The sequence below is a fragment of the Gnatocerus cornutus genome, chromosome 3 (genome assembly GCF_029298725.1).
Source record: "Gnatocerus cornutus isolate USDA-ARS CGAHR chromosome 3, icGnaCorn1.1, whole genome shotgun sequence".
Classification (NCBI taxonomy): Eukaryota; Metazoa; Arthropoda; class Insecta; order Coleoptera; family Tenebrionidae; genus Gnatocerus; species Gnatocerus cornutus.
Window position 1 is genome coordinate 13,883,935 of NC_142235.1, and position 23,042 is coordinate 13,906,976.

The window sequence follows — 23,042 nt, forward strand, 5'->3', positions numbered from 1 at the left end:
ACAATCAAAGTTTACGTTGTTTGTTTCCTAAACCGTACAATAAATAAAAGATTTTAACACTCTTTTCTTTGAAGTTAGATTATTTTACGGGCTCTTTTGTTAATTTTACTGCTTTATTCGGTGTTACAAATAAAACAATTCAATTTTTTATTATATGTGTCCAAAATCGAACGTAATATAAAAATGTCTATGTTTTTTGCTCACAAGTTATATTTTACGGACGCTAAAGCTCATTTTGCGGACTATACTGTCATTTTTACTGCCGCATTCGGTGTTACAATAAATATTAATCAAAGTTTTTATGGTTTGTTCTAAATCGTACACGAAATAAGACATTTCCGTTTACTTTTCCCAGAAATTAGGTATTTTACAGACTCTGCAGTTTATTTTACGGACTGTGCTGTCACTTTTACTGCCGCTTTTGTTGTTGTACCAAAAATAATGAACGTTTACGTTGTTTGTTTCCTAAATATTACAATAATTAATAAAAGACTTTTCTTTTCTTTTCTCAAAAGTTTACGAACGCTACAGTTTATTATATTGACTCTATTGCCAAGTTTACTGCCACTTTGGTTTTTACAGTCAAAAATAATGTATGTATTTATGTCATAAATCGTACACCGACTTTTTTCTGGTATTTTACAGTCGTCAGTTTATTTTACGGACTGTATTTTCATTTTTTTGCCACATTCGTTGTTTAATTCCTATATCATAGAATAAACAAAAGATTTTCGTACTTTTCTTTTCCCTTACTCTACTGTCATTTTTACGGACTCTACTGTCAATTTGATTGCCGCATTAATTTTTGCAACCAAAAACAATTAAAGTTGCATAGTGTGTTTTCTAAGCGTACACAAATAAGAGATTTCTGTACTCTTTTACGGACGATACAGTTTTTTTTCCGAACTCTATTGTCAATTTTTAGAATCGCATTTGTTGTTACAAACAAAACAATTGCTGTTGTGTCCTAAATCGTTTAATAAAGAACAGTTTTTCGTCTATTTTTGTCAGAAATTATTTTACGGAACGCAGTTGCTTTCACTGGAAGGTAATACCAATAATTTTCTCCTTGATCCACAAACAGTTGTTATTTTTGGGGGAAAAATATAGAGACCATAGTTATACAACTACAAGATGGCGACTGATAAACAAAAGAGTTGTAACGTGGTTATAAAAATCCAAGTTTGAACTGTCATCTGTCAAATTAACAAGCCTACCAACACAATTCAAATTCCAAAGCCGCCTTTTGACTTGAAATAAAAGCCCAAATTAACCTAGAAAACCTCCAATTTACGACCTGGACGTAATCTGAGAAAGAATCATCCAGTAAGTGGTGAAAGAACCGCAGATCTAAAAAGAAGTAACCTTAAAATAAAACAATGATTATCATCTAATTCTTACTGAAATGACAATATGGCGGTTGATTCTAGGCAAAGTATAAGCAGTCAACTGAAACTTTTGTTTACTGACCACAAGAATGAAAATCTTCACCTAAAAACAGTTTTTAGACTGTATAAAATGAAGTAGTAACTTACATCTTCTTCGACTTTCTTCTCCAAGTCTAAGAAAGCGAGTTGCATGACCACACGCTTTAGATCGTCGTGCTGGAAGTGAAGAATTAGAGAGTAGTTCTGATGGGTCAAACTTACTGCTTCTTCTAGTTTATGGCACACCTCCACCATCATCAAGAGCCGGAAAAGATGGAAGAGAACCCATAAAACATAAACGTAGTTCAAAACCTTCCTCTCATTGCCGAAAACAGCAACAAAAAACTGGTACGGACTGATCAGAAGATGGCTATAACAAGTCATTATAATCAAAAAGACAGAAGAACCAAAACTCTTATTGATCTCAGAAAGAATGTCGGTGGCGACGATGTAACTTCCCAAAAGAGCAGTCACCGACGTTTTCCCCATTTCTGAAACAGAAGAAGAAAGTAGAAAGAATCAGAAGGGCGGTAGCAACCTCTCTGCAACAAACTCCTACGAACTGACTTTCTAATCGTCAAAATCTTGTAGCGAAGCGTGGAGACGAAGAACCAGAATTGGAGCTCGTGGACCATGACGATGCTGTTAAAAACGTAGAACGCGAAGTAGTTCTTTAGTCCTCGCCAAGGATTGTCGTTCCACATCACCAGATCCAAGATAAAGATGACCGGAAGGAACACAAGTAGAAATCTTAAGAGAAAAACTGACTTCGCCCGGAGTTTTTCCAAGAAACATGGCTTCAATAACTTGTCAAAACGCTCAAGATTCTCAAAAATTACACAGATGTGGTGGTGACGAAACAAGGAAGTTGTCATGTTGAGGAACCCGATGATAGTGACGTCCGTGGCGCTGAAAGTACAAATGGCGAAGTCGATAGGACCTTTGAAGCCTTTGGTGTTGAAAGAACCTTGAAGCATGTCGTCGGCGAAGCCCCACAGGGCCCAGGTTGCTAAAAATTCGTCTTAGAATAGGCAGTGGGCAAAGTGGAGATGTACCCAAAATGGCGGCGATGAAGAAGTGTGAAAAGTACAGTTCCCAAGACCACGCTAGAGTGAAGTTTCTTCCGTTTTTCTTGTACTTCACCGGAAGAAGACAAGAAAATTTTAGAAGTTTTAGCAGAGGGAGGAAGGAGTTGAGGGTTCTTCGGGAGATTTCCACTTGATGTTGCGTCATGTTGTACAGTTCTGTTTGTTTAGTTATCACGAAGAAAAATAATTTTTATTAGATTATTCAGGAAGATAATAACGTCAATAATGACTTGTACAAAAAGTTATTAAAGATTGTGATGATAAAGTTGAATTAAACGATAACATCTCAATTCGTTGAGGAATCGACGCGGTCTTGTTGGTAGCACTGTCATCTTAGTTTACCATTGTCAAACAGGTTACCAACATATTTCAAATTGCGAGTTTATCAATGGCAAAATTCAAAATTCCCCAAAGAAGTTTTAACGCGTTTCTGCCTCTTTTTAAGCTCTTGAAGATCTTTTGTCTGCTGCCAGTAAAATACCACAAAAGTGGAAAAAATTACATTTTTGATTGGTCATTGAAGCATTACTTTCTGTACAGTTTTTTTTTCGTGCTTCTGGGTAACACAAATTGAATTATTAGTCTAGTTAGCTGCTACTCTGTGTACTTATGTCTTGGCATCTGTCAGATATTTGACGTGTTTTAACCGTCAAGCTCAGACACACGTTCGCAAGGTGTCATGAAAGACATGAAATTGGGCAACTACACCACTTGGGGCTTCAGAGGATGCATGGACTCCCTCATCTGCTCTTTCTCCATCATGGACGTCGTTACCACTTCTTTCATTTTTGTAGTTTTGTCCCCTAAGAAACTAAACCACATTTGTGCAATTTTTGACAAATTTGAACGTTCTGATGGTGCGTCTAAACCACTTTCCTCCAAATTATCGAAAATCCAAAAACTCCTACTGATTCTTCTCCTGGTAGCCATCTTCTTTGACCCAGTTTTATGGTCCGCAAACCCATGGCAAGTCCTGGAATGTTACTCTGGTTACTACATTCTGGTGACCATTGGGATGGTCCACGAGTTGCACTTTAGGTTTTGGGCAGCAACGCTGCGAGCCGAAATTCTGACTCTGCAAAAATCTCAATTACGTGTACGTTGCGTGGATTCTTTTAGATCTTTTTCGGCTCTTCATGGTGGTGGAGGTGTGCCAGGGTCTGGAAGACGGGGTAAATTAAATAGTAGTTAGAGGACAGTTTAATTTTTTGAGCTTTAGCACGGAGAATGTAAGCGCGTTGTTGTAAAATTGGGTGTTCTAAAGTTGGACCCGGAGGTAAAAAAAGACGTAAGTTGGAGGCGCAAAGTTGCGACGCAACTGAACTTGAAAGAGTGTTTTAAATAACGGAAATTTTGGAAATTTTAGGTAAACACTTTTATTTTTTTGGTGAGTAAAGGACCTTGCCTTTTTGACGCTATAACAAATGTATTGCTATGTCTTGTCTTCTTGGTGGAAACTTTACTTTAGAAAAGAATTTCCACTGCTCCCGTACAAATTTCGTTCAAAATTTATTGATTAGTCCAATTGAAAGCTTTCTAAGAAAAAAGAACTGTTGAAGACAAATATGTGTAAGTTTGAAATGGTTTTTTACTTTAAGGATTTTAAAGATTTTGAAGAAACAAAAATTGGTAAGATAAATTGAATACAATATTATACAGAGATATTATTAAATATCATGAAAAGAGATTAAAGATTTTAAAGATGCCTACAAAAATGTAAAGATCCACGTAAAATTGTAAAATGATGAATAATCGTGTCGTGTAAATTTCCAAACTGCCAATTTTTCATGGATATTTATCAATCAAAGACATCGAAGATTCTAAAGATGCAAAAGTTGGAAAGATAAAGATTAAAGACAAAACAAGATAAAAACATTGTAAAACCTCTAAAAACATCTAACCAATTTGACATCCAGCTGCCTTTTTCAATCCGAATTAGGAATGTAGACAGTTTTGTTCTTTTTATTTTTTGAAAGTTTGTCAAAATAGTGCTATCACCATCTAAGAAAATTCCAACGCCTCAAAGACAATTTTTTTTCCAAAAAAAGTTGATAAAAAATAATGTCTCGTCGTTATCTAGGTAGTACTATCTGCCACACTCCCATCTTCATATTACGGTATTTTACCATCAATACCTTGACCGGATCTGACCTATCATTGGCATTGGGGATTCCTGCCATGTCCTTGACTACTTCATCAACCAAAGAAAAGAAACAATTATCAGTGCAAAACAGGTTTTTGAAGAGATTACCACAGCCGTAAACAGTCGAAATAAGTAGTACTCAGCAGTATCAGAAATTCTCTCGTGCGCTTACAGTGATAACAGTGAGATGTTGTGACCAAAAAGTTCAACTTTTAACTCTTGAAGAAGCTGATACGGTGATAAAGTCATAAAGGTACGTACACCTCCTTTTACCTTGATGGAACAAGTATCCAAATTCCGTGCCCATAATAATCGTTAAAAATAATCAATAAACGTCACAAAAAACCAACATTCTTGTGAAATGATGTCGGATGCTTCCAGGAACTCGAAACTAGTCAAGATGAAATATTTGTTGCTGTTCTTTGTCGTGGTACCATCATGGGCCCAACTTATCTCCCCCTGTCCCAGATTATTCAAGTACGACCCTCCAGGACAAGAAAACGATCGCTGGTACGGTACTGTCACCCTCTTAAGCGACTCGGAACTCTCCGGAGTGTGGCTACGTCTCATTTTCGACAAGCCCTCCATCCAACTTGGGGTAATCCTCCCCCGTTTTATTTAACTTCTTCATCAGTTTCTTGTAGAATTGGTTCGGAGAAGTCGTCACCACAGACAACAAAGAGTACCTCGTCAAAAACCGCAACCACAAGCTCCTCGCTAATACTCCTTTCGAACTCCGATTTTACCTAAAGTACAATCCGAATGAAATCCCTCCGAAGCTTGTCATGTTCCGGTTGAACGCAAGAACTGTTTGCCCGGAAAACGGGGTCGCCACGGAGGCTCCAGTGACCACCGGCCAGTTAATCACCAGTAGTATCTTATCGACGACGCAGAATCCAGGGAGCGGCGGGAATTACGGCGGCGGTGGCGACTCGTTGTAAGTGAAAAGTTTGAGTCGGGGTCGGTTGTGAAACCACCGACGTACGTCGCAGCTTTCATTAAATAATCACCGATCTGCTTTCAGCGCGAGACCTGGAGGGAGTGGGTTCAGCCACCACACGAATGAAGAAGACGACGATTTCTTCCAAGGGGATTTCGCGATTTTTAACAAGCCGAAACCTGCGGCGGTTGCTTTGAACGACGTGACTTGTGGGACAGTTGTGGTAAGGTTAAATCTGATGTACTGGTGGGTTAGAAGTCGGTTTTAATCTCCTGATTTGATCCTAATCGAATTTTAATGGACCTCCTGTATATTTTTCTCATTTTGCAACGATCAAAGCCGGATCTGAACCCAATTGGAATCTGATGGACAGTAATTTTCAGATGCCCCCGCGCCCCCTGATTACCCACGGCCAGGCAACCCATGAGGGCGAATTCCCCTGGCACGCCGCCCTCTACCACGCCAAAGGCATAGACCTAACTTACATCTGCGGGGCCTCTTTGATTTCCCGATACCACCTTGTGACCGTCGCCCATTGCGTCACCAAAAGAAAATCCCAGCAGACTTTGGACCCCGGAAACTTGGTGGTATACTTAGGAAAATACTACTTAAAACGCTGGTCAAACCCCGGAATCCAAGACAAGCACGTGTCAAAAATTACAGTGCATTCTCAATACAACGCGCAGACTTTTACCAACGACATTGCCGTCCTCAAAGTGGATGCTCCTGTGGAAATCACGAATTATGTACGCCCGGTGTGTTTATGGGACGAAAGTGTGCAGTTACAGGCGGTTATTAACAAAGCCGGTAAGAGGAACTTACCGCCCGGGTGTTGTCTATACTGTTTTTTCCAGGGACTGTGGTTGGGTGGGGATTTGACGAAACTGGACGTGTGACTGAGCAACTGACGAAGGCGAAAATGCCGATTGTGTCGCAGGAAACTTGTATTTACTCGTTTCCTGACTTTTATTCGAGGTTTACGTCGAACAAGACGTTCTGTGCTGGGTTCAAAAATGGTAAGTTTTCTATTTCAATGGGAAAAGTTGGTACCACTGCTAGGGTAACAATCCAAATCCTTGAAATCCTTGATTGGGTTTTCGGTTGGGTGCATTGTAACTACGATATTTCATTACTTCAAATGTCAACAGTCATAAATAAATATTTTGTCGTGAAGCGAATCTTCGCGTATTTACAAATTGTCAAATGATCAAAGAATCAGGAATTTAGTTTGCTTGGCAGCTTTAGATAAGTCAAAGTCAAAAAAATGAGTGATTTGGTCATTAACCTTTAATAATTGTCAGATTTCATTACATAGAATGCCAATAGTTATATAGGTAAATATTTAGCGAAAAAACAGTTCAATTTCACAGTTTTGCATATGGTAAATTCATAAAAATTAATTATTTGGTCATGAAGTTTGAATAATCTTAAATCAAACTTGTAGAAGCGCTAGTTTTCTTTACTTAGAATGTCATTATAGTTATAAATATTTTGTGAAAAAATGATTCTTTGCATATTTATTAAATCTCAAACGACCAAGTAAGGAGACATTTATTCTATTTGACAGTTTTGCAGATGTAAAAGTCATAAAAATTAGTTATTTGGTCATGAAGTTTGAATAATCTGAAATCAAGCTCATAAAAGCGCTAAATTTCATTACTTAGAATGTAAATAGTTATAAATATTTTGTGAAAAAAAAAGATTCTTCGCATATTTATTAAAGGTTAAATAAAAAGAAATTTAGTCTGTTTGACAGTTTAGCATGTGTCAACAAATGTGAAACAAATTAGTTATTTGGTCATGCAGTTTGAATAATCTTAAATCAAACTCGTAAAAGCGCTAGATTTCATTACTTAGAATGACAAGTAGTTATAAATATTTTGTGAAAAAAATGGTTCTTCGCATATTTACTAAATGTTAAACGACCAAGTAAGAAAAAATTTGGCCTGTTTGACAGTTTTACATATGCCAAAGTCATAAAAATTAGATATTTGGCCATGCAGTTTGAATAAACTTAAATCAAACTAGTAGAATCAATAGTTTTTATTACTTAGAATATTGTCATTATTATTAGTTATAAATATTTTGTGAACAAAATGATTTCCGCATATTTACTAAATGTCAAATTATCAAATATCTCAAAATTCCGTCTTTTTGACAGCTTAAATAAATCAATGTAATAAAAATTAGTTATTTGGTTATTAAACTTGAATGTTCGTAAATCAAACTGTTAGAACCGCTCGTTTTTATTACTTAGAATGTAAACAGTTATAAATATTTTGTCAAAAAACATATTTACACAATGCCAGTTTATTAAAGAAGCAGAAAATCAGTCAATTCGGCAGCTTTGGATAAGTCAGTCATAAAAATACGTTATTTGGTCATTAAGCTTGAATTATCTTAACTCAAACTGTCAGAATCTCTTGTTTTCATTACTCAGAATGTCAACAATTCAAATAGCATTTGATAAAAAGATAAGAATCGTTTCTCAGATACGCAGGCTGTGGAATGTGGAGCGCTGACATTTTGGTACGTTTCGCCAGACATTTCTGCAGAGCGACCAACGTGAAAAAAATGAAGGCCCCTTATAGCCACACTGTTTAACTTGATTGTTTTTGTTATTTATTTACTGTTGAAGGCACGTCCGTCTGCAATGGCGACTCCGGGGGTGGCATGGTGTTCCCCAAGTCAAACTCCAACCAAAACAACCCCATCTGGCAACTACGCGGTCTTGTCTCAATAAGCGTAGCCCTCCAAAACCAACTAAAGTGTGACTCTTCACACTACGTGGTTTTTACCGATGTTGCCAAATACCTCGACTGGATTCGAGCCTCTTTGAACTAAATTTATTGACAAAAATTGTTTTTACTGCTTTGTTTGAAATTTTTATTAAAGTTTTACTGCCTAGATTACAATTTCTTGTCCTCTGGATTAGGCTCATTCCTACAAATCACAGAAATCCGACGCCCCTTGAAAATGGGGGCACCTTTAAAAAAACTGACTTTATTCGCTAAGATTTCGTGGGTGTAATCATATCTAGCGGCGCCTCGCATGTTGTAAAGGGAGCGCCTTTTCAACAAGACATCAGCGGACAAGTTTTTTTGCTTGTCGTGGACCAGTCGCATCACGCTGTCTGTCAACAGGCTCAAACCTGCAATGGTGTCCCCACAGAACTAAAGACAGAATTTAAGTCTCGTTGTGTCTGAACCGAACTTACTCTAATTGCATCGATGTGGGGCTTGATGTGCCCCTTTTCGTCCAAATCCAAAATATCTACAAATCTCAACTGGGCCACTTCAGGGGGAAACGCCACAGCTCTGACTCGATCCAAAATCTTTGTATTGCTTGGATTCCACTGCAAACGCTCAGTTTCGCGGTAACCATGAATAGCCTACCAATTAATGAATAACTGATTATAAGCAAAACGCGCCAACTGACGTCGTCCCAGTGGTCGAATTCATACTTTAAATTGCTCTTGTATGGTTCAACTTCCTCAATTAGACTCTTTTCTTCTCCTTCCGACAAGAAATCGTAATGAACTGTCATCGTCGCCGCTACTGCTTGAGCTAGTGATGTGTCCTGAGACAAGGCGTCGTTTAAATCCACGTAAGGGGGCACTTTCGCTGGAAGATATAACCTCACTTTTTACGTTTTTTGAAAAGGGGCGACTTTACGTGGTTCTTTCAACTTTGTTTCGGAAAATTGGCGAATTCTTAAGACAATGGGAAGGGGGGAAGGGGGTTAGGACCATTTTTACTATAAGTTGAGCCAGTTTTGAACAATGTAAACATAACCTAAAAGTAGATATCAAAATGTTGCTTCCGATTTCCGATAGGTGTCATTTTTTGAGTTTTTTAAAAAATCATGACGTCATGAAAAAAACAGATGCCAATTCTGCACCATTTGGCATCTGATATCATTGAAAAACATTCCAAAAAAAAACAAAATTATTATTTTTTCCTACGACCCCATATGAAAGTGGCATTTTCCACACGGTTAAATGACTCCGAAAGTAGAAGTTTTCGTACATCCATTTCCGAAAGTAAAAGTCACTAGTGTGATATGAATATATCCGCACAGACCTGTCAAAATTGACAGTTATTTTGAAATTCAAATGTAATTCTTGAATTTTTGTCTTAAATATCTAGATTCACTGTAAAACAACATGTATAATGGTAAAAATCAATAGGTTAGGTCGTTTCTGACAAGACAATTTTGACAGGTCTGTGCGGATATATTTATATCATACTAGTGACTTTTACTTTCGTAAATTGATGTACGGAAACATCAATCATCTAACTATGTGGAATACGTCACTTTTATTCATATAAAACCTCATGGTCGTAAAAAATGATAATTAGAATAGATAAGAAATGAACTATTGTCAAGACTTATGGTTTCTTCCTGATGATGAAAGATCGTAGGAAAAATAGTGTACACAACTCGTCGGAAAGTGTTTTTCTTGCACTCGTGTAACATCTGCACTCGGCTGACGTTTCGTGCGAAATTGCTCACTTTCCGCACTTGTTATGTAAATATCTATTTCGGGACTAATGTGGTTTTGATAATAAAACAGCTAAAAAATCAAGAAAAAAGTCTCGACCATTCACAAAGCCGCATTTTAAATTAAACGGCTACAAAACATTCTCTGCTAGTCGTTCGGAGCACCGGACTAAACGTCCAAGTTTTGACAGATCGAAGAAATGTATTGTTTTGGTGGATGCGCCGCGTCTAAATGTTTGTGCTTTTAGATTCATCAAAATTTTGTACAAACTATATGATTGCATCTGTGGTGCCTAAAATTATAAAAGGTCCAGCAACACTTGTGTGCACTCTCAAAATCGTCTTGAATTTTAAAGATAAAATTTTGAAAATTTGCATAACGCTTATAGTGCAAAGCTCTAGAAGCTGACGAAAAAATTTGACGATTTTGGGACACCAGTGTTGCCGGACCCTGTAGTATTTAGTTGGCAGCACTGCTCTAAAACCCTCATAGTTCTCTGAACACCACATTTATTGCGTGCACAAGCAACGAGAGTACATTTAAGATTTAAAAGAAATCATAATGATAAGAAAATTTGCAATAGTCCCAAAAATGCTCAAGAAAGTTTCTTGATTCAGTGGACAAAACCTAGCGGCGCTAAACTTCGAAACAATCTTTGGGGAGATTTGAAAAAATCTCCCCACTTCTTCACGAGATTTGTTCCGCCAATTCAAAACACTTCTTCTTAGTTCTTGGAATTCCTCTTCGATGTCACCACATCTGAAGATTAGTAAAAATGGTGGTACCTACAAAAAATATGTAAATTTTATGTCGTTACAACACGAGGTACGTACAGAACTAGAAAAAAACGCTCAAGATTCTCAAAAATTGCACAGATGTGGTGGTGACGCGACAAGGAAGTTGTCATGTTGACCGATGATGGTGACGTCTGTCGCGCTGAAAGTACAAATGATGAAGTCGATGGGACCTTTGAAGCCTTTGGTGTTGAAAGAACCTTGAAGCATGTCGTCGGCGAAGCCCCACAGGGCCCAGGTTGCTGAAAATTCGTCTTAGAATAGGCAGTGGGAAAAGTGGAGATGTACCCAAAATGGCGGCGATAAAAAAGTGTGAAAAGTACAGTTCCCAAGACCACGCTAGAGTGAAGTTTCTTCCGATTTTCTTGTACTTCACCGGAAGAAGACAAGAAAATTTTAAAAGTTTTAGCAAAGGAAGGAAGGAGTTGAGGGTTCTTCGGGAGATTTCCACTTGATGTTGCGTCATGTTGTACAGTTCTGTTTGTTTAGTTATCATGAAGAAAAATATTTTTTATTAGATTATTCCGGAAGATAATAACGTCAATAGTGACTCGTACAAAAACTTATTAAAGATTGTGATGATAAAGTTGAATTAAACGATAACATCTCAATTCGTTGAGGAATCGACGCGGTATTGTTGGTAGCACTGTCATCTTAGTTTACCCTTGTCAAGCAGGTTACCAACATTCAAATTGCGAGTTTATCAATGGCAAAATTCAAAATTCCCCAAAGAAGTTTTGACGCGTTTCTGCCTCTTTTCAAACTCTTGAAGATCTTCTGTCTGCTGCCAGTAAAATACCACAAAAGTGGAAAAAATTACATTTTTGATTGGTCATGGAAACATTACTTTCTGTACTGTTTTCTTTCCGTGCTTCTGGGTAACTCAAATTGAATTATTAGTCTAGTTGGCTGTTACTCTGTGTACTTATGTCTTGGCATCTGTCAAATATTTGACGTGTTTTAACCGTCAAGCTCAGACACAAGGTGTCAGCCGACCGGAAGTATTTTTATTGACTTAATTTACAGTAATGTTTTAGACAGTCAGGAAAGATATTATCAGAAATGCAGAGGTTGATTAGTTTAACTAGCAAATTAACATGTATATGACAGATGATACTAAATAAACTGTCTATTTTTATGAACTGATCTTATCTCATTTAAACACATCGAAAATCTTAAAGATGCAAAATTGAAGTCAAAACAAAAACATTAATTAAACTTCAAAATCATCGACGCAATTTGATATTCAGCTGTCTTTTGAAATCCGCATAAGAATGTTAACAGTTCTGCTTTTTATTTTTTGACAGTGCGTCAAAATTGAAAGCTAACAGTGCTACCACCATCTAAAAAAATTCAAGGCCTCCCAATTTTTTTTCTTTTTCAAAAAAGTAGATAAAAATTGATGTCTCATCGTTATCTAGATAGCTACTAACTGCCACACTCCCATCTTCATATTACGGTATTGTCACGTCTGTGACGGGGTCTTTCAATAACGACACGGTTTTGGGAGTATTTACTGTTTATTTCTAACTAATTCCTACTAACTACATTGATACTAGAATCTACTAAACTTAAAACTACGTACTTACAATATAGGGGTAGACATTTTATATGTTAAAGACTTTGGTATCCCGATTTAGACACCAGTTTAATGTTAATAGGTACTTTCATTGATAATTACTCGGGCTGAAGGTATAATAACTACGACGTTATTCTTCGTACTTCAACTATCTATTTGCACACTTTACAATGAAGATTGACAAAGTCACTGTATGTACAATATCTGAATTTTGACTATACTAGACTGACTTCTATACTAATACTATTTTATGAAATGGATGAGCGCAATATATATATGGTTCAAAAACATTAATAAACAATTAATTATTATTAAAGTGAAAATTTAGAAGGTGAGAACGGAAATAGCTAAAATAATGATGGTGAAGGTGTGAAGGTGACAATCGTGACATTGAGTGGTAATGATTATGAGTTTGTGACTAGGGGCACATAACACATTGTCCCACTCGGCCACAACCCACTTAATAATCACTACGACTTCTCTACGACCACCAACTACCAGCTCTGTAGTCACTACCACTTCTACTACTGATTAACTACCCCTTGTCACCTCGTTTCCGCAAGCTGACTTTGCTAGTCCTCCGTTTTGGAGTGCTAGCTAAGCCACTTGCGAAAACCCGGTGCAACGTACAAAAGTAGTTAACCTGTTAGTCGCTGCAATTATTATTAATTGCTGACAGTATTTTACCATCAATACCTTGACCGGATCTGACCTATCATTAGCATTGGGGATTCCTACCATGTCCTTGACTACTTCATCAACCAAAGAAAAGAAACAATTATCAGTGCAAAACAGGTTTTTGAAGAGATTACCACAGCCGTAGACAGTCGAAATAAGTAGTACTCAGCAGTGTCAGAATTTTACTCGTGTGCTTACAGTGATAACAGTGAGATGTTGTGACCAAAAAGTTCAACTTTTAACTCTTGAAGAAGCTGATACGGTGATAGTCATAAAGGTACGTACACCTCCTTTTACCTTGATGGAACAAGTATCCAAATTCCGTGCCCATAATAATCGTTAAAAATAATCAATAAACGTCACAAAAAAGCAACATTCTTGTGAAATGATGTCGGATGCTTCCAGGAACTCGAAACTAGTCAAGATGAAATATTTGTTGCTGTTCTTTGTCGTGGTACCATCATGGGCCCAACTTATCTCCCCCTGTCCCAGATTATTCAAGTACGACCCTTCAGGACAAGAAAACGATCGCTGGTACGGTACTATCACCTTGTTAAGCGACTCGGAACTCTCCGGAGTGAGGCTACGTCTCATTTTCGACAAACCTTTCATCCAACTTGGGGTAATCCTCCCCCGTTTTATTTAACTTCTTCATCAGTTTCTTGTAGAATTGGTTCGGAAAAGTCGTCACCACAGACAACAAAGAGTACCTCGTTAAAAACGACAACTACAAACTCCTCGCTAATACTCCTTTCGAACTCCGATTTTATGTCAAGTACAATCCGAATGAAATCCCTCCGAAGCTTAAAATGTTCCAGTTGAACGGAAGAACGGTTTGCCCGGAAAACGGGGTCGCCACGGAGGCTCCAGTGATCATCGGCCAGTTGATGAACAGTAGTCTCTTATCGACGACGCAAAATCCAAGGAGCGGCGGGAATTACGGCGGCGGCGACTCGTTGTAAGTGAAAAGTTAGAGTCGGGGTCGGTTGTGTAACCACGGACGTACGTCGCAGCTTTCATTAAATAATCACCGATCTGTCTTTCAGCGCGAAACCTGGAGGGAGTGGGTTCAGCCACCACACGAATGAAGAAGACGACGATTTTTTTCAAGGGAATTTCGCGATTTTTAACAGTCATAAATTTGATGGTGAAACGGATCTTCGCGTATTTAGAAATTGTCAAATGATCAAGGGTCAAATTTTAGTTTGTTTGCCAGCTTTGGATAAGTCAAAGTAATAAAAATGAGTTATTTGGTCATTAAACTTGAATGATCGTAAATCAAACTGTTAGAACCGCTCGTGTTTATTACTTAGAATGTAAACAGTTATAAATATTTTGTCAAAAAACATATTTACACAATGCCAGTTTATTAAAGAAGCAGAAATTCAGTTAATTCGGCAGCTTTGGATAAGTCAGTCATAAAAATACGTTATTTGGTCATTAAGCTTGAATTATCTTAACTCAAACTTTCATTACTCAGAATGTCAACAATTCAAATATCATTTGATAAAAAGATAAGAATCGTTTCTCAGATACGCAGGCTGTGGAATTTGGAGCGCTGACATTTTGGTACGACGTTTCGCCAGACAGTTCTGCAGAGCGACCAACATGAAAAAAATGAAGGCCCTTTATCGCCACACTGTTTAACTTGATTGTTTTTGTTATTTATTTACTGTTGAAGGCACGTCCGTCTGCAATGGCGACTCCGGGGGTGGCATGGTGTTCCCCAAGTCAAACTCCAACCAAAACAACCCCATCTGGCAACTACGCGGTCTTGTCTCAATAAGCGTAGCCCTCCAAAACCAACTAAAGTGTGACTCTTCACACTACGTGGTTTTTACCGATGTTGCCAAATACCTCGACTGGATTCGAGCCTCTTTGAACTAAATTTATTGACAAAAATTGTTTTTACTGCTTTGTTTGAAATTTTTATTAAAGTTTTATTGCCTAGATTACAATTTCTTGTCCTCTGGATTAGGCTCATTCCTACAAATCACAGAAATCCGACGCCCCTTGAAAATGGGGGCACCTTTAAAAAAACTGACTTTATTCGCTAAGATTTCGTGGGTGTAATCATATCTAGCGGCGCCTCGCATGATGTAAAGGGAGCGCCTTTTCAACAAGACATCAGCGGACAAGTTTTTTTGCTTGTCGTGGACCAGTCGCATCACGCTGTCTGTCAACAGGCTCAAACCTGCAATGGTGTCCCCACAGAACTAAAGACAGAATTTTATTCTCGTTGTTTTTGAACCGAACTTACTCTTATCGCATCGATGTGGGGCTTGATGTGCCCCTTTTCGTCCAAATCCAAAATATGTACAAATCTCAACTGGGCCACTTCAGGGGGAAACGCCACAGCTCTGACTCGATCCAAAATCTTTGTATTGCTTGGATTCCACTGCAAACGCTCAGTTTCGCGGTAACCATGAATAGCCTACCAATCAATGAAAAGTAATAACTGATTACAAGTAAAACGCGCCAACTGACGTCGTCCCAGTGGTCGAATTCATACTTTAAATTGCTCATGTATGGTTCAACTTCCTCAATTAGACTCTTTTCTTCTCCTTCCGACAAGAAATCGTAATGAACTGTCATCGTCGCCGTTACTGCTTGAGCTAGTGATGCCTCCTGAGACAAGGCGTCGTTTAAATCCACGTAAGGGGGCACCTTCGCTGGAAGACATAACCTCACTTTTTACGTTTTTTGATAAGGGGCGACTTTACGTGATTCTTTCAACTTTGCTTCGGAAAATTGGCGAATTCTTGAGAGAATGGAAGAGGGGAGGCGGGTTAGGACCATTTTTACTGAAAGTTGAGCCAGTTTTGAACAATGTAAACATAACCTAAAAGTAGATATCAAAATGCTGCTTCCGATTTCCGATAGGTGTCATTTTTTGAGTCATGACGTCATGATAAACAGATGCCAATTCTGGACCATTTAGCATCTGGCATATGCAAAAATCATTGGAAAACATTCCAAAAAGAAACAAAATTATTATTTTTTCGGGACTAATGTGGCTTTGATAATAACAGCTAAAAAGTCAAGAAAAAAAGTCTCGACCATTCACAGAGCCGCATTTTAAATTTGGCGGCCACAAAATATAAATATTCTCCTGCTAGTCGTTTGGAGCACCGGACTATACGTCCAAGCTTTGACAGATGGTGGATGCGCCGGGTCTAAAAGTTTGTGTTTTTAGATCTTTCAACATTTTGAACAAACTATATGATCGCATCAGGAATGCTTAAAATTATACAGGGTCCGGCAACACTTGTGTCCACCCTCAAAATCGTCTTTAATTTTAAAGATAAAATTTTGAAAATTTGCATGCGTTCATAGTTGACAAAACTCTAAAAGCTGACGAAAAAAATTGATTTTTAATCACGGTTTGTTTGGAAATGCAAATTGTGTTTAAAATTTGCGAAAGAAACGCTTATATTTATATTGAAAAGAATTAAATTATCGGTTGCTTTCACAAACCCTCACAATTAGCTAAAAATACATTTTAAAGCGTCGCGACGCCGAAACTATCGGTGATAAGAAACAAATTTTTGCGTCAGATTCTTGAGCTTTGTCAACTATAAACGTATACAAATTTTTAAAATTTTATCTTAAAAATTAAAGACGATTTTGGGACACCAGTGTTGCCGGACCCTGTAGTATTAAGTTGGCAGCACTGCTCTAAAACCCTCACAGTTCTCTGAACACCACATTTATTGCGTGCACAAGCAAAGAGAGTACATTTAAGATTCAAAAGAAATCATAATGATAAGAAAATTTGCAATAGTCCCAAAAATGCTTAAGAAAGTTTCTTGATTCAGTGGACAAAACCTAGCGGCGCTAAACTTCGGAACAATCTTTGGGGAGATTTGAAAAAATCTCTCCACTTCTTCGCGAGATTCGTTCCGCCAGTTCAAAACACTTCTTCGTAGTTCTTGGAATTCTTCTTCGATGACACCACATCTGAAGATTAGTAAAAATGGTGGTACCTACAAAAAATATGTAAATTTTATGTCGTTACAACACGAGGTACGTACAGAACTAGAAAAAGACGCAAAAATAGGGAACACGATACTGAAAAAACTGCTTTGGACTGTGAAGAATCGAATGTGATACTCAAGAAAATTCATCAAATGAATCGTCTGAATGCAGACGATCAAAAGCATTGGAAATCCATAAATCTCATTGAAAGTTGCCACGATTTGTTTCAAGAAACACAAGTTTTGGGTTGTGTGCTGTAAATTCTTGCTTCTAACTTGAAAATTCTTCAGACTTCGATATTTCCAACGGATTATATTCAAAATCGTGTTTAAGTACATACAGTAGAATAAAAACAGATATACTTCGATATCATAACTATCAGAGAGATATCATAAGAACTTGATGGAAACGACAAGTTCTCGAAGGTTTACTGTTAACGATTGGTGGAGTTATACCGATGAAGCTTGCAATCTTCATGTAGAGACGCAGTTTGGAGGCCATAGCAGCACTAATTGCACACGTGTTAGTCTTATGCAATCAATACAGAGTGTTGCGTGTTGTTTATAAAAAATGTATTGTTAGTTTTTATTAATAAATTTATAATAAACTTGTAATGCGAGGCTTTGACTTTTTCCTCAAGTTGGTAGTATTGTTTCCATCGAGATTGACGTTTTGTAACAGTCAACTGTCAACTGTCATTCAATAAGGTTAGAATGAAAATCGCCAACTAGATAAGAAACTATCATCTTTATTTAACTTCTTTTTTCCCTCCCGACTTCACAAGTCCATAAAAGTGCCCTTTGACGTTCCTCAGGAGCGTCTCAGGCGGGCCAAACTCCGCAACCATCCCAGCGTCCATCACCAAGATCTTATCCGAATCCATGATGGTGTTCAATCGATGAGCTATCGTCAAAACCGTACAACTATAAAACTTCCTCCTGATAATCCTCTGGATGACCTCATCCGTCTTCAGATCAACATTCGCCGTTGCTTCATCCAAAATTATGATCTTCGAGTTCTTCAAAATGGCACGAACTAGACACAACAATTGTCTCTGGCCAACACTGACGTTGGAACCACCTTCTAGAATAAGAGTCTCAAGGCCTGTCGACCACGTGGTGACGAGACTCTTCAGTTCAACTTCTTCGAGTGCTTTCCAGAGTTGCTCGTCGGTGTACTGGTCAAACGGGTCGACGTTCTGGCGGAGTGTTCCAAGGAAGAGAACTGGATCTTGAGGAATAATTGATAGTTTCGATCTTAAGGTGTTGAGTGGTACTGATTTCGAGTCCACTCCGTCGATGATGATTTGACCTTCGAAGTGGAAGAGGCGGAAGAGGACAGAGATCAAAGAGCTTTTACCAGCGCCGGTACGACCAACCACGCCGATTTTCTCTCCGGGTTGTATGTCGAAAGTTACTTCTTTGAGGACCGGAGAAGTACCACCAGGGTACTGCAGAGTTACGTTCCTGAAGAGTACTTTTCCGTGCGTGGGCCAGCGATCTGGAGGTACCACTTTACCCGCGTCTTTCTCGGGGGAGAGTTTTGCGTACTCGACGACTCTCTCCACGGAGGTCATCTGGGAGTCGAGTTCGCTCCAGGTGCGCATGCCGTACTGGAAGAGCCCGACTAAAGAGATTGACTGGGTGATGGCCAAACCGATGTAACCAACATAAAGTGCTGGAAGAAACTCTCATTGTTGGGAGTCAACAGTAGAACTTACTCGAGCCGAAGAGGAAGAAGCTGAAGACCACGAGGGCCACGTAGAAGACACAAGTTAAGTCGGTCCAAAAGGTCAGAGTGTTATAGAGAGCGATCAACATGTAGTACGCGGAACTGTAGAGGTTCATGTGGTTGTCGAACTCCTTCTGCAGAATTTTCTGCCCGTGGTAAGCTCGGATGGTTGTCAAACCTTGCAAAGACGCCATGGTGTGAGTGAAGACGGCGCTCTTACCTAAAAGAACTCATACCAACAGGTTTGAGGAGTAACAACTTACAGATCGCTTCAGTTCTTTTGACGTTCTTCGTCGAGGGTTGGAAGATAACTCCATAGACTGCGATGACTGCGAGTACCACCACTGTTGGGATGATCATCCAGTAGTTGACGATGGAGATGTTGACACAGATCCCAAGGAGCATCAGCGTCATGGTCACTCCAACCACCATGTTCAAAGGAATGTACTCATCCAAGCACCCCAGGTCTTTGGAGAACCTGTTAAGAATCCTACCGGCGGAGTGGTGGTTGAAGAACTCCATGGTACCGTGGATGACGTTGAGCAACATCGCGTCGTGGAGGTTTCTCGCAGCACTCAAACCAAAAGATGTTAACCGGTTCAAAGCAGTGTACGTCGCTATGATGAAGATGACGATTAAACCTGAGTACATGTAGATGCAGTTGTTGGGAGTGAAGACTTCTTTAAGTTCGGCGTGGAAACTCTCCACTTGCTTCATGTTGACGAGGAAGGCGACGAAGTACTCGACGATGTTAGCACTGGCTTGGCTGATGACCAACATGACGACGATGACGACAGTTTTTAACCATCCTCCACTAGCTAAACAGTAGTCTTTGTAGACTCTTCTCCCGGCGCTTCCGGAACTCCGATGCTCTTTGATTTCTAGAGGTAAGTTGTGTTGTTGGAGCTCCCCCACGTCTTCACTGGCGACTTTATCTTCACTACCTTGAGGAATTTCCACGGTGGAGGTTACCAGTTCGAGGTGACCACTCTTGAACCTGTAGATCTTCCTCAGGGGCTTCAAGTGGTGGACTTGGTGCGTGACCAACACCACGCACTTTCCCCCCAAGTACCCCAACACGCACTCCTTGAAGATGTGTTCCGCGACGTGGGCATCCACTGCTGAAAGAGGGTCGTCCAAGAGGTAGATGTCGGCATCTCGGTAAACCGCGCGCGCCAGGTTAATCCTCGCCTTCTGTCCTCCGCTCAGCATGACTCCTCGATCACCAACTAAAGTGTTATCACCGAAAGGAAACAAAGAAAAGTCGCGGTCCAGAGCGCAGACTTTGGCAACTCTGCGGTATTTCTCCGGGTCCATTTCTTGTCCGAAGAGGATGTTCTGCTTGATACTCGCTGGGAAGACCCACGGGTCTTGGGAGGCGTACGAAAGAGTCCCTTCCACGTTGATTGTACCCTTTAGGACGTCGACTTCTTGAAGAATTGCTTGGAGGAGCGTGCTTTTACCACTTCCTGCAGCTCCAATGACGCCGACAACCTCTCCGGAGGTGACATTGAAGTTCACATCAATCAAAGTATCGCGCTTAAGCGAGGGGTTCCACTTCAGAGTAACACTCGCGAGGGTAACCCCCGGGGAGTGCTTCTCCAGGTCGTCTTTCTTGATGAAGTAGATCGGAGGGATTTCCGGTTCGTGGTAACTCTTTATAATTTTCCTGGATTTAACGAAATCGGAGAGGAGGAACTTCTGGATTCTAACAACGGAAATCTTCGCCTCGGACAAGAGAGTGACCCCAAGAGGCGCGTAGACGATGGCGGTGATCTTCAAGAACTCGTAGGTGTTGATGAGACCAAACACGTACTGAGAGGTGATGGGGATTTGGTAGAGGATCATAATCAAAACGCAGATAAAAATGGAGAGTCTTGTGTAAAGAAGACGAAGACTGTTATTGACCACGCGGAAATGTAACGACAAGGCGACTTTCTTCATTTCTAATCTTCTGGCGGCGCTCACCAACTTAACAAACGTCTTCTCCCAAGTGTACATCTTGATGACTTGTATCCCGATGACGATGTCATTGATCAAGCGAATTCTGTAGTCAGTTTTGACCGCAACTTCTTTGCGGGCTTTTGATATTTGCTTCGCCATGACCGCTGAAACTCTATTATCAAAATTTGAGTTTCTTTCGAACTTACAGACTTTGGAAGAGAAGACAGATGATGATCCATCCTATTCCAGACAACGCGGCGCTTCCTAGAGTAAAGTTAAGAAAGAATGCAGCCGCGATGGTCTCAACAGGACAGATCCAGATGAAATGGGCGTAGGCGAAGACATTATCAAACCGGTACACGTCGTTTGACAACAAATTGATAACTTGGCCGGTGGTAACCTTCTGGAACGTCGTCCTCTTCATGTTGAGCGCCTTCCGGTAGATTAGAGAAGACAGAGCAATGCGGGTTTTGAGCCCGAGGTTCATCTGCTGGAGGATGAACCAGTGGAAAAAAAGAACGCGAAAAAGAGCAAACAAGACGATGATGCCGGAGTACAAAACCGCTTGCTTGGTGGAGGTGTTGGTTTGCTTCGGCACGTAGTAGTTCAACAGTTTGATCAAGAACTGAGGTTGCAACAATCTAAGAATGGTAAGTCAGAACTGAACTGTTGAAGTTGAAGGTCTCACATCACCGCCAGATCCACGGGGAAGTAAATCAATCCGTACACCATAAACTCCAAGCCGAATTGCCTCCACAGCGCCCGTGCCAACGATGGTCTCTTCCTGAACTTCTCCTCCTCGTCCCACAGCTCTTCTAGTTTATCCCCCAGAAGCTTGGAATCGGTGGCTTTCAAAGGATCGTACATGTCGTCTTCGCTCAAGTCTCTCCTCCATCCTTTGACCACGACTGGTAGCTCCCAACTTTCAAACTTATTAAGAGAAAACAGTAAATTACGTCTTACCAGAAGAGAAAGTGAAAAAGACAGTTTGCGCGTTTCTTTGGGTGGATTTTCCGGGCTTTGGAGTAGAGTTTTGTGCGTTCTTTGTCTTCCATGGTTCGAAAAGTAATTGGGTTTAACGAATTGGATAATTGGCTGTGTCGTGCTGCATTTAGATAAGAAGTGTAAGTTAGAAGGTAATTTGCGATAATTTTAATTAGTTTGGAGTTATGTTCATGAAGCTTGTTTAGTGGCGCTCATAAATAATCAAATTTTGAATCAAATAAATTATTTATTAAGTTGCCTGTTACTTTGTGAACGTATGTCTTGACATCCGTCATTTGTTAATAACTGTCAATTATTTGACGTTTTATTGTCAAGTTCAGACACGATCAAGATCGCTATTGTTAACCGACTTGATTAATAATTGAATTGATATTTTGATTACTGACATTAATAATTCATTGATTCGTTTTTAATGAACAACACAAAATATGCGCATACAATTGCAGTATCTGCATGACAACACTGTAAATAGTAACAACAATGAGCTCCCAGCTGTTGATCCTCTACTTAAAAATTGGAAATTTCTTCAGCATAACTCCACCAGTTGTTGGAGAAGATCCTAGCGTTCTTGGTCGTGTTCGCCAAGTGTTAATGATTCTCGTCGTTGTCATCGCAGAACTTCTTTCTCTTTATTTCAGGAATTTCCAGAATCGTCTAAATTTCGCTAAACAGACAATTTCACTTCTTGCCGACATCGTCATGTGTTTGTTAATATGCAAACTGTTCTTCGATTCTGGAAGAAAACCAGGCAGATAATTTCTGAAGACACTTTTTTCTTTCACTTTACCAAAGCAAAGAAAAAAGTATTGGAATTTTCTTTTTCAACAGGTCGTTTTCTTAAGTGTGCTGGTTGGTCTAGTAATCAACTCGGGTTTGACGTTCGGCTTCGTTGTGATGTTAAAATTGTATGGAATGCATGGCGGCGAGTTGTACAACTATTTGTTCTACAGTATGTTCATCAACACAATTTTGGATTTGATCCATTGGAAATATCGAACTTTGAAATACAATTTTCGCCCCAAAAACAAGAAGAGTTTAGTGGAAACAACACACAGTTTGTGCCGCTTGAAACAGTTAGTCCTCAAGTTCAATGAAGTCTTTGGATGGGCACTGCTTCTGGTTATTTCCCATTCTGTTCTTCAATTACTGAATTTGTTTGAAAAACAAATTCGGATTTCTAAAGGTGGAACTACCATTGTGACTGTTTCGACATCCATTATTGTTGTTATGA

The 23,042-nt window shown here is 39.4% G+C and overlaps 5 protein-coding genes, 1 long non-coding RNA gene and 1 pseudogene across 7 annotated transcripts; 2 read left to right on the forward strand and 5 right to left on the reverse strand.

Moving 5' to 3' along the window:
* Positions 1-1,119: 1,119 nt before the first annotated feature.
* Positions 1,120-2,660, reverse strand: LOC148177249 (uncharacterized). The gene is made up of 7 exons (XM_088033286.1): positions 2,483-2,660; positions 1,966-2,436; positions 1,650-1,918; positions 1,536-1,604; positions 1,402-1,491; positions 1,295-1,350; positions 1,120-1,213 (listed from the first exon to the last, which is right to left on the reverse strand). Exons 1-7 carry the CDS (start codon positions 2,658-2,660, stop codon positions 1,120-1,122), a joined length of 1,227 nt encoding a protein of 408 aa, XP_087889412.1.
* Positions 2,661-4,723: 2,063 nt separating this feature from the next.
* On the forward strand, positions 4,724-8,505 carry LOC148177250 (chymotrypsin-C-like). The gene is made up of 7 exons (XM_088033044.1): positions 4,724-4,911; positions 5,040-5,256; positions 5,303-5,595; positions 5,683-5,821; positions 5,982-6,405; positions 6,453-6,614; positions 8,237-8,505. Exons 2-7 carry the CDS (start codon positions 5,059-5,061, stop codon positions 8,440-8,442), a joined length of 1,422 nt encoding a protein of 473 aa, XP_087889170.1. The 5' UTR covers positions 4,724-4,911; positions 5,040-5,058; the 3' UTR covers positions 8,443-8,505.
* LOC148177251 (RNA demethylase ALKBH7, mitochondrial-like) lies at positions 8,471-9,632 on the reverse strand (annotated as a pseudogene). The gene is made up of 4 exons (XR_015769828.1): positions 9,273-9,632; positions 9,037-9,221; positions 8,816-8,989; positions 8,471-8,771 (listed from the first exon to the last, which is right to left on the reverse strand). The product of XR_015769828.1 is annotated as an RNA demethylase ALKBH7, mitochondrial-like (transcript).
* A 1,156-nt stretch (positions 9,633-10,788) lies between these two features.
* Positions 10,789-13,216, reverse strand: LOC148177252 (uncharacterized). The gene is made up of 6 exons (XR_015769856.1): positions 13,172-13,216; positions 13,119-13,128; positions 13,049-13,072; positions 12,486-13,002; positions 10,936-11,138; positions 10,789-10,887 (listed from the first exon to the last, which is right to left on the reverse strand). It is a non-coding gene; the product is annotated as an uncharacterized LOC148177252 (long non-coding RNA).
* On the forward strand, positions 12,998-15,103 carry LOC148177253 (uncharacterized). The gene is made up of 8 exons (XM_088033287.1): positions 12,998-13,430; positions 13,559-13,775; positions 13,822-14,111; positions 14,200-14,385; positions 14,444-14,469; positions 14,543-14,564; positions 14,686-14,752; positions 14,801-15,103. The coding sequence occupies exons 2-8, from the start codon at positions 13,578-13,580 to the stop codon at positions 15,038-15,040; spliced, it is 1,029 nt and encodes a 342-aa protein (XP_087889413.1). The 5' UTR covers positions 12,998-13,430; positions 13,559-13,577; the 3' UTR covers positions 15,041-15,103.
* LOC148177254 (RNA demethylase ALKBH7, mitochondrial-like) lies at positions 15,034-16,033 on the reverse strand. Its single transcript, XM_088033045.1, has 4 exons — positions 15,877-16,033; positions 15,641-15,825; positions 15,414-15,587; positions 15,034-15,369 (listed from the first exon to the last, which is right to left on the reverse strand). The coding sequence occupies exons 1-4, from the start codon at positions 15,950-15,952 to the stop codon at positions 15,106-15,108; spliced, it is 699 nt and encodes a 232-aa protein (XP_087889171.1). The 5' UTR covers positions 15,953-16,033; the 3' UTR covers positions 15,034-15,105.
* A 1,846-nt stretch (positions 16,034-17,879) lies between these two features.
* LOC148177255 (putative multidrug resistance-associated protein lethal(2)03659) lies at positions 17,880-21,861 on the reverse strand. Its single transcript, XM_088033288.1, has 6 exons — positions 21,770-21,861; positions 21,495-21,728; positions 21,017-21,447; positions 19,126-20,970; positions 18,852-19,082; positions 17,880-18,808 (listed from the first exon to the last, which is right to left on the reverse strand). The coding sequence occupies exons 1-6, from the start codon at positions 21,859-21,861 to the stop codon at positions 17,880-17,882; spliced, it is 3,762 nt and encodes a 1,253-aa protein (XP_087889414.1).
* Positions 21,862-23,042: the final 1,181 nt, after the last annotated feature.

What these genes read in the sequence shown, in the direction of transcription:
- LOC148177249 (XM_088033286.1), bottom strand. Translation starts at nt 2,660, where the DNA reads ATGACGCAACATCAAGTGGAAATCTCCCGAAGAACCCTCAACTCCTTC. An exon ending in TAGGAGTTTGTTGCAGAGAG is followed by an intron (nt 1,919 to 1,965) that starts GTTGCTACCGCC and finishes CTTCTGTTTCAG; the next exon opens with AAATGGGGAAAACGTCGGTG. An exon ending in GCCATAAACTAGAAGAAGCA is followed by an intron (nt 1,605 to 1,649) that starts GTAAGTTTGACC and finishes CTTCACTTCCAG; the next exon opens with CACGACGATCTAAAGCGTGT.
- LOC148177250 (XM_088033044.1), top strand. Translation starts at nt 5,059, where the DNA reads ATGAAATATTTGTTGCTGTTCTTTGTCGTGGTACCATCATGGGCCCAA. An exon ending in GGCGGTTATTAACAAAGCCG is followed by an intron (nt 6,406 to 6,452) that starts GTAAGAGGAACT and finishes TGTTTTTTCCAG; the next exon opens with GGACTGTGGTTGGGTGGGGA. An exon ending in CTGTGCTGGGTTCAAAAATG is followed by an intron (nt 6,615 to 8,236) that starts GTAAGTTTTCTA and finishes TTACTGTTGAAG; the next exon opens with GCACGTCCGTCTGCAATGGC.
- LOC148177253 (XM_088033287.1), top strand. Translation starts at nt 13,578, where the DNA reads ATGAAATATTTGTTGCTGTTCTTTGTCGTGGTACCATCATGGGCCCAA. An exon ending in AACCTTTCATCCAACTTGGG is followed by an intron (nt 13,776 to 13,821) that starts GTAATCCTCCCC and finishes AGTTTCTTGTAG; the next exon opens with AATTGGTTCGGAAAAGTCGT. An exon ending in CCAGCTTTGGATAAGTCAAA is followed by an intron (nt 14,386 to 14,443) that starts GTAATAAAAATG and finishes TCAAACTGTTAG; the next exon opens with AACCGCTCGTGTTTATTACT.
- LOC148177254 (XM_088033045.1), bottom strand. Translation starts at nt 15,952, where the DNA reads ATGGTCCTAACCCGCCTCCCCTCTTCCATTCTCTCAAGAATTCGCCAA. An exon ending in AATTCGACCACTGGGACGAC is followed by an intron (nt 15,588 to 15,640) that starts GTCAGTTGGCGC and finishes ATTGATTGGTAG; the next exon opens with GCTATTCATGGTTACCGCGA. An exon ending in CCCACATCGATGCGATAAGA is followed by an intron (nt 15,370 to 15,413) that starts GTAAGTTCGGTT and finishes TTCTGTCTTTAG; the next exon opens with TTCTGTGGGGACACCATTGC.
- LOC148177255 (XM_088033288.1), bottom strand. Translation starts at nt 21,861, where the DNA reads ATGGAAGACAAAGAACGCACAAAACTCTACTCCAAAGCCCGGAAAATC. An exon ending in CAAAAGAACTGAAGCGATCT is followed by an intron (nt 19,083 to 19,125) that starts GTAAGTTGTTAC and finishes GAGTTCTTTTAG; the next exon opens with GTAAGAGCGCCGTCTTCACT. An exon ending in CTTCTTCCTCTTCGGCTCGA is followed by an intron (nt 18,809 to 18,851) that starts GTAAGTTCTACT and finishes AGTTTCTTCCAG; the next exon opens with CACTTTATGTTGGTTACATC.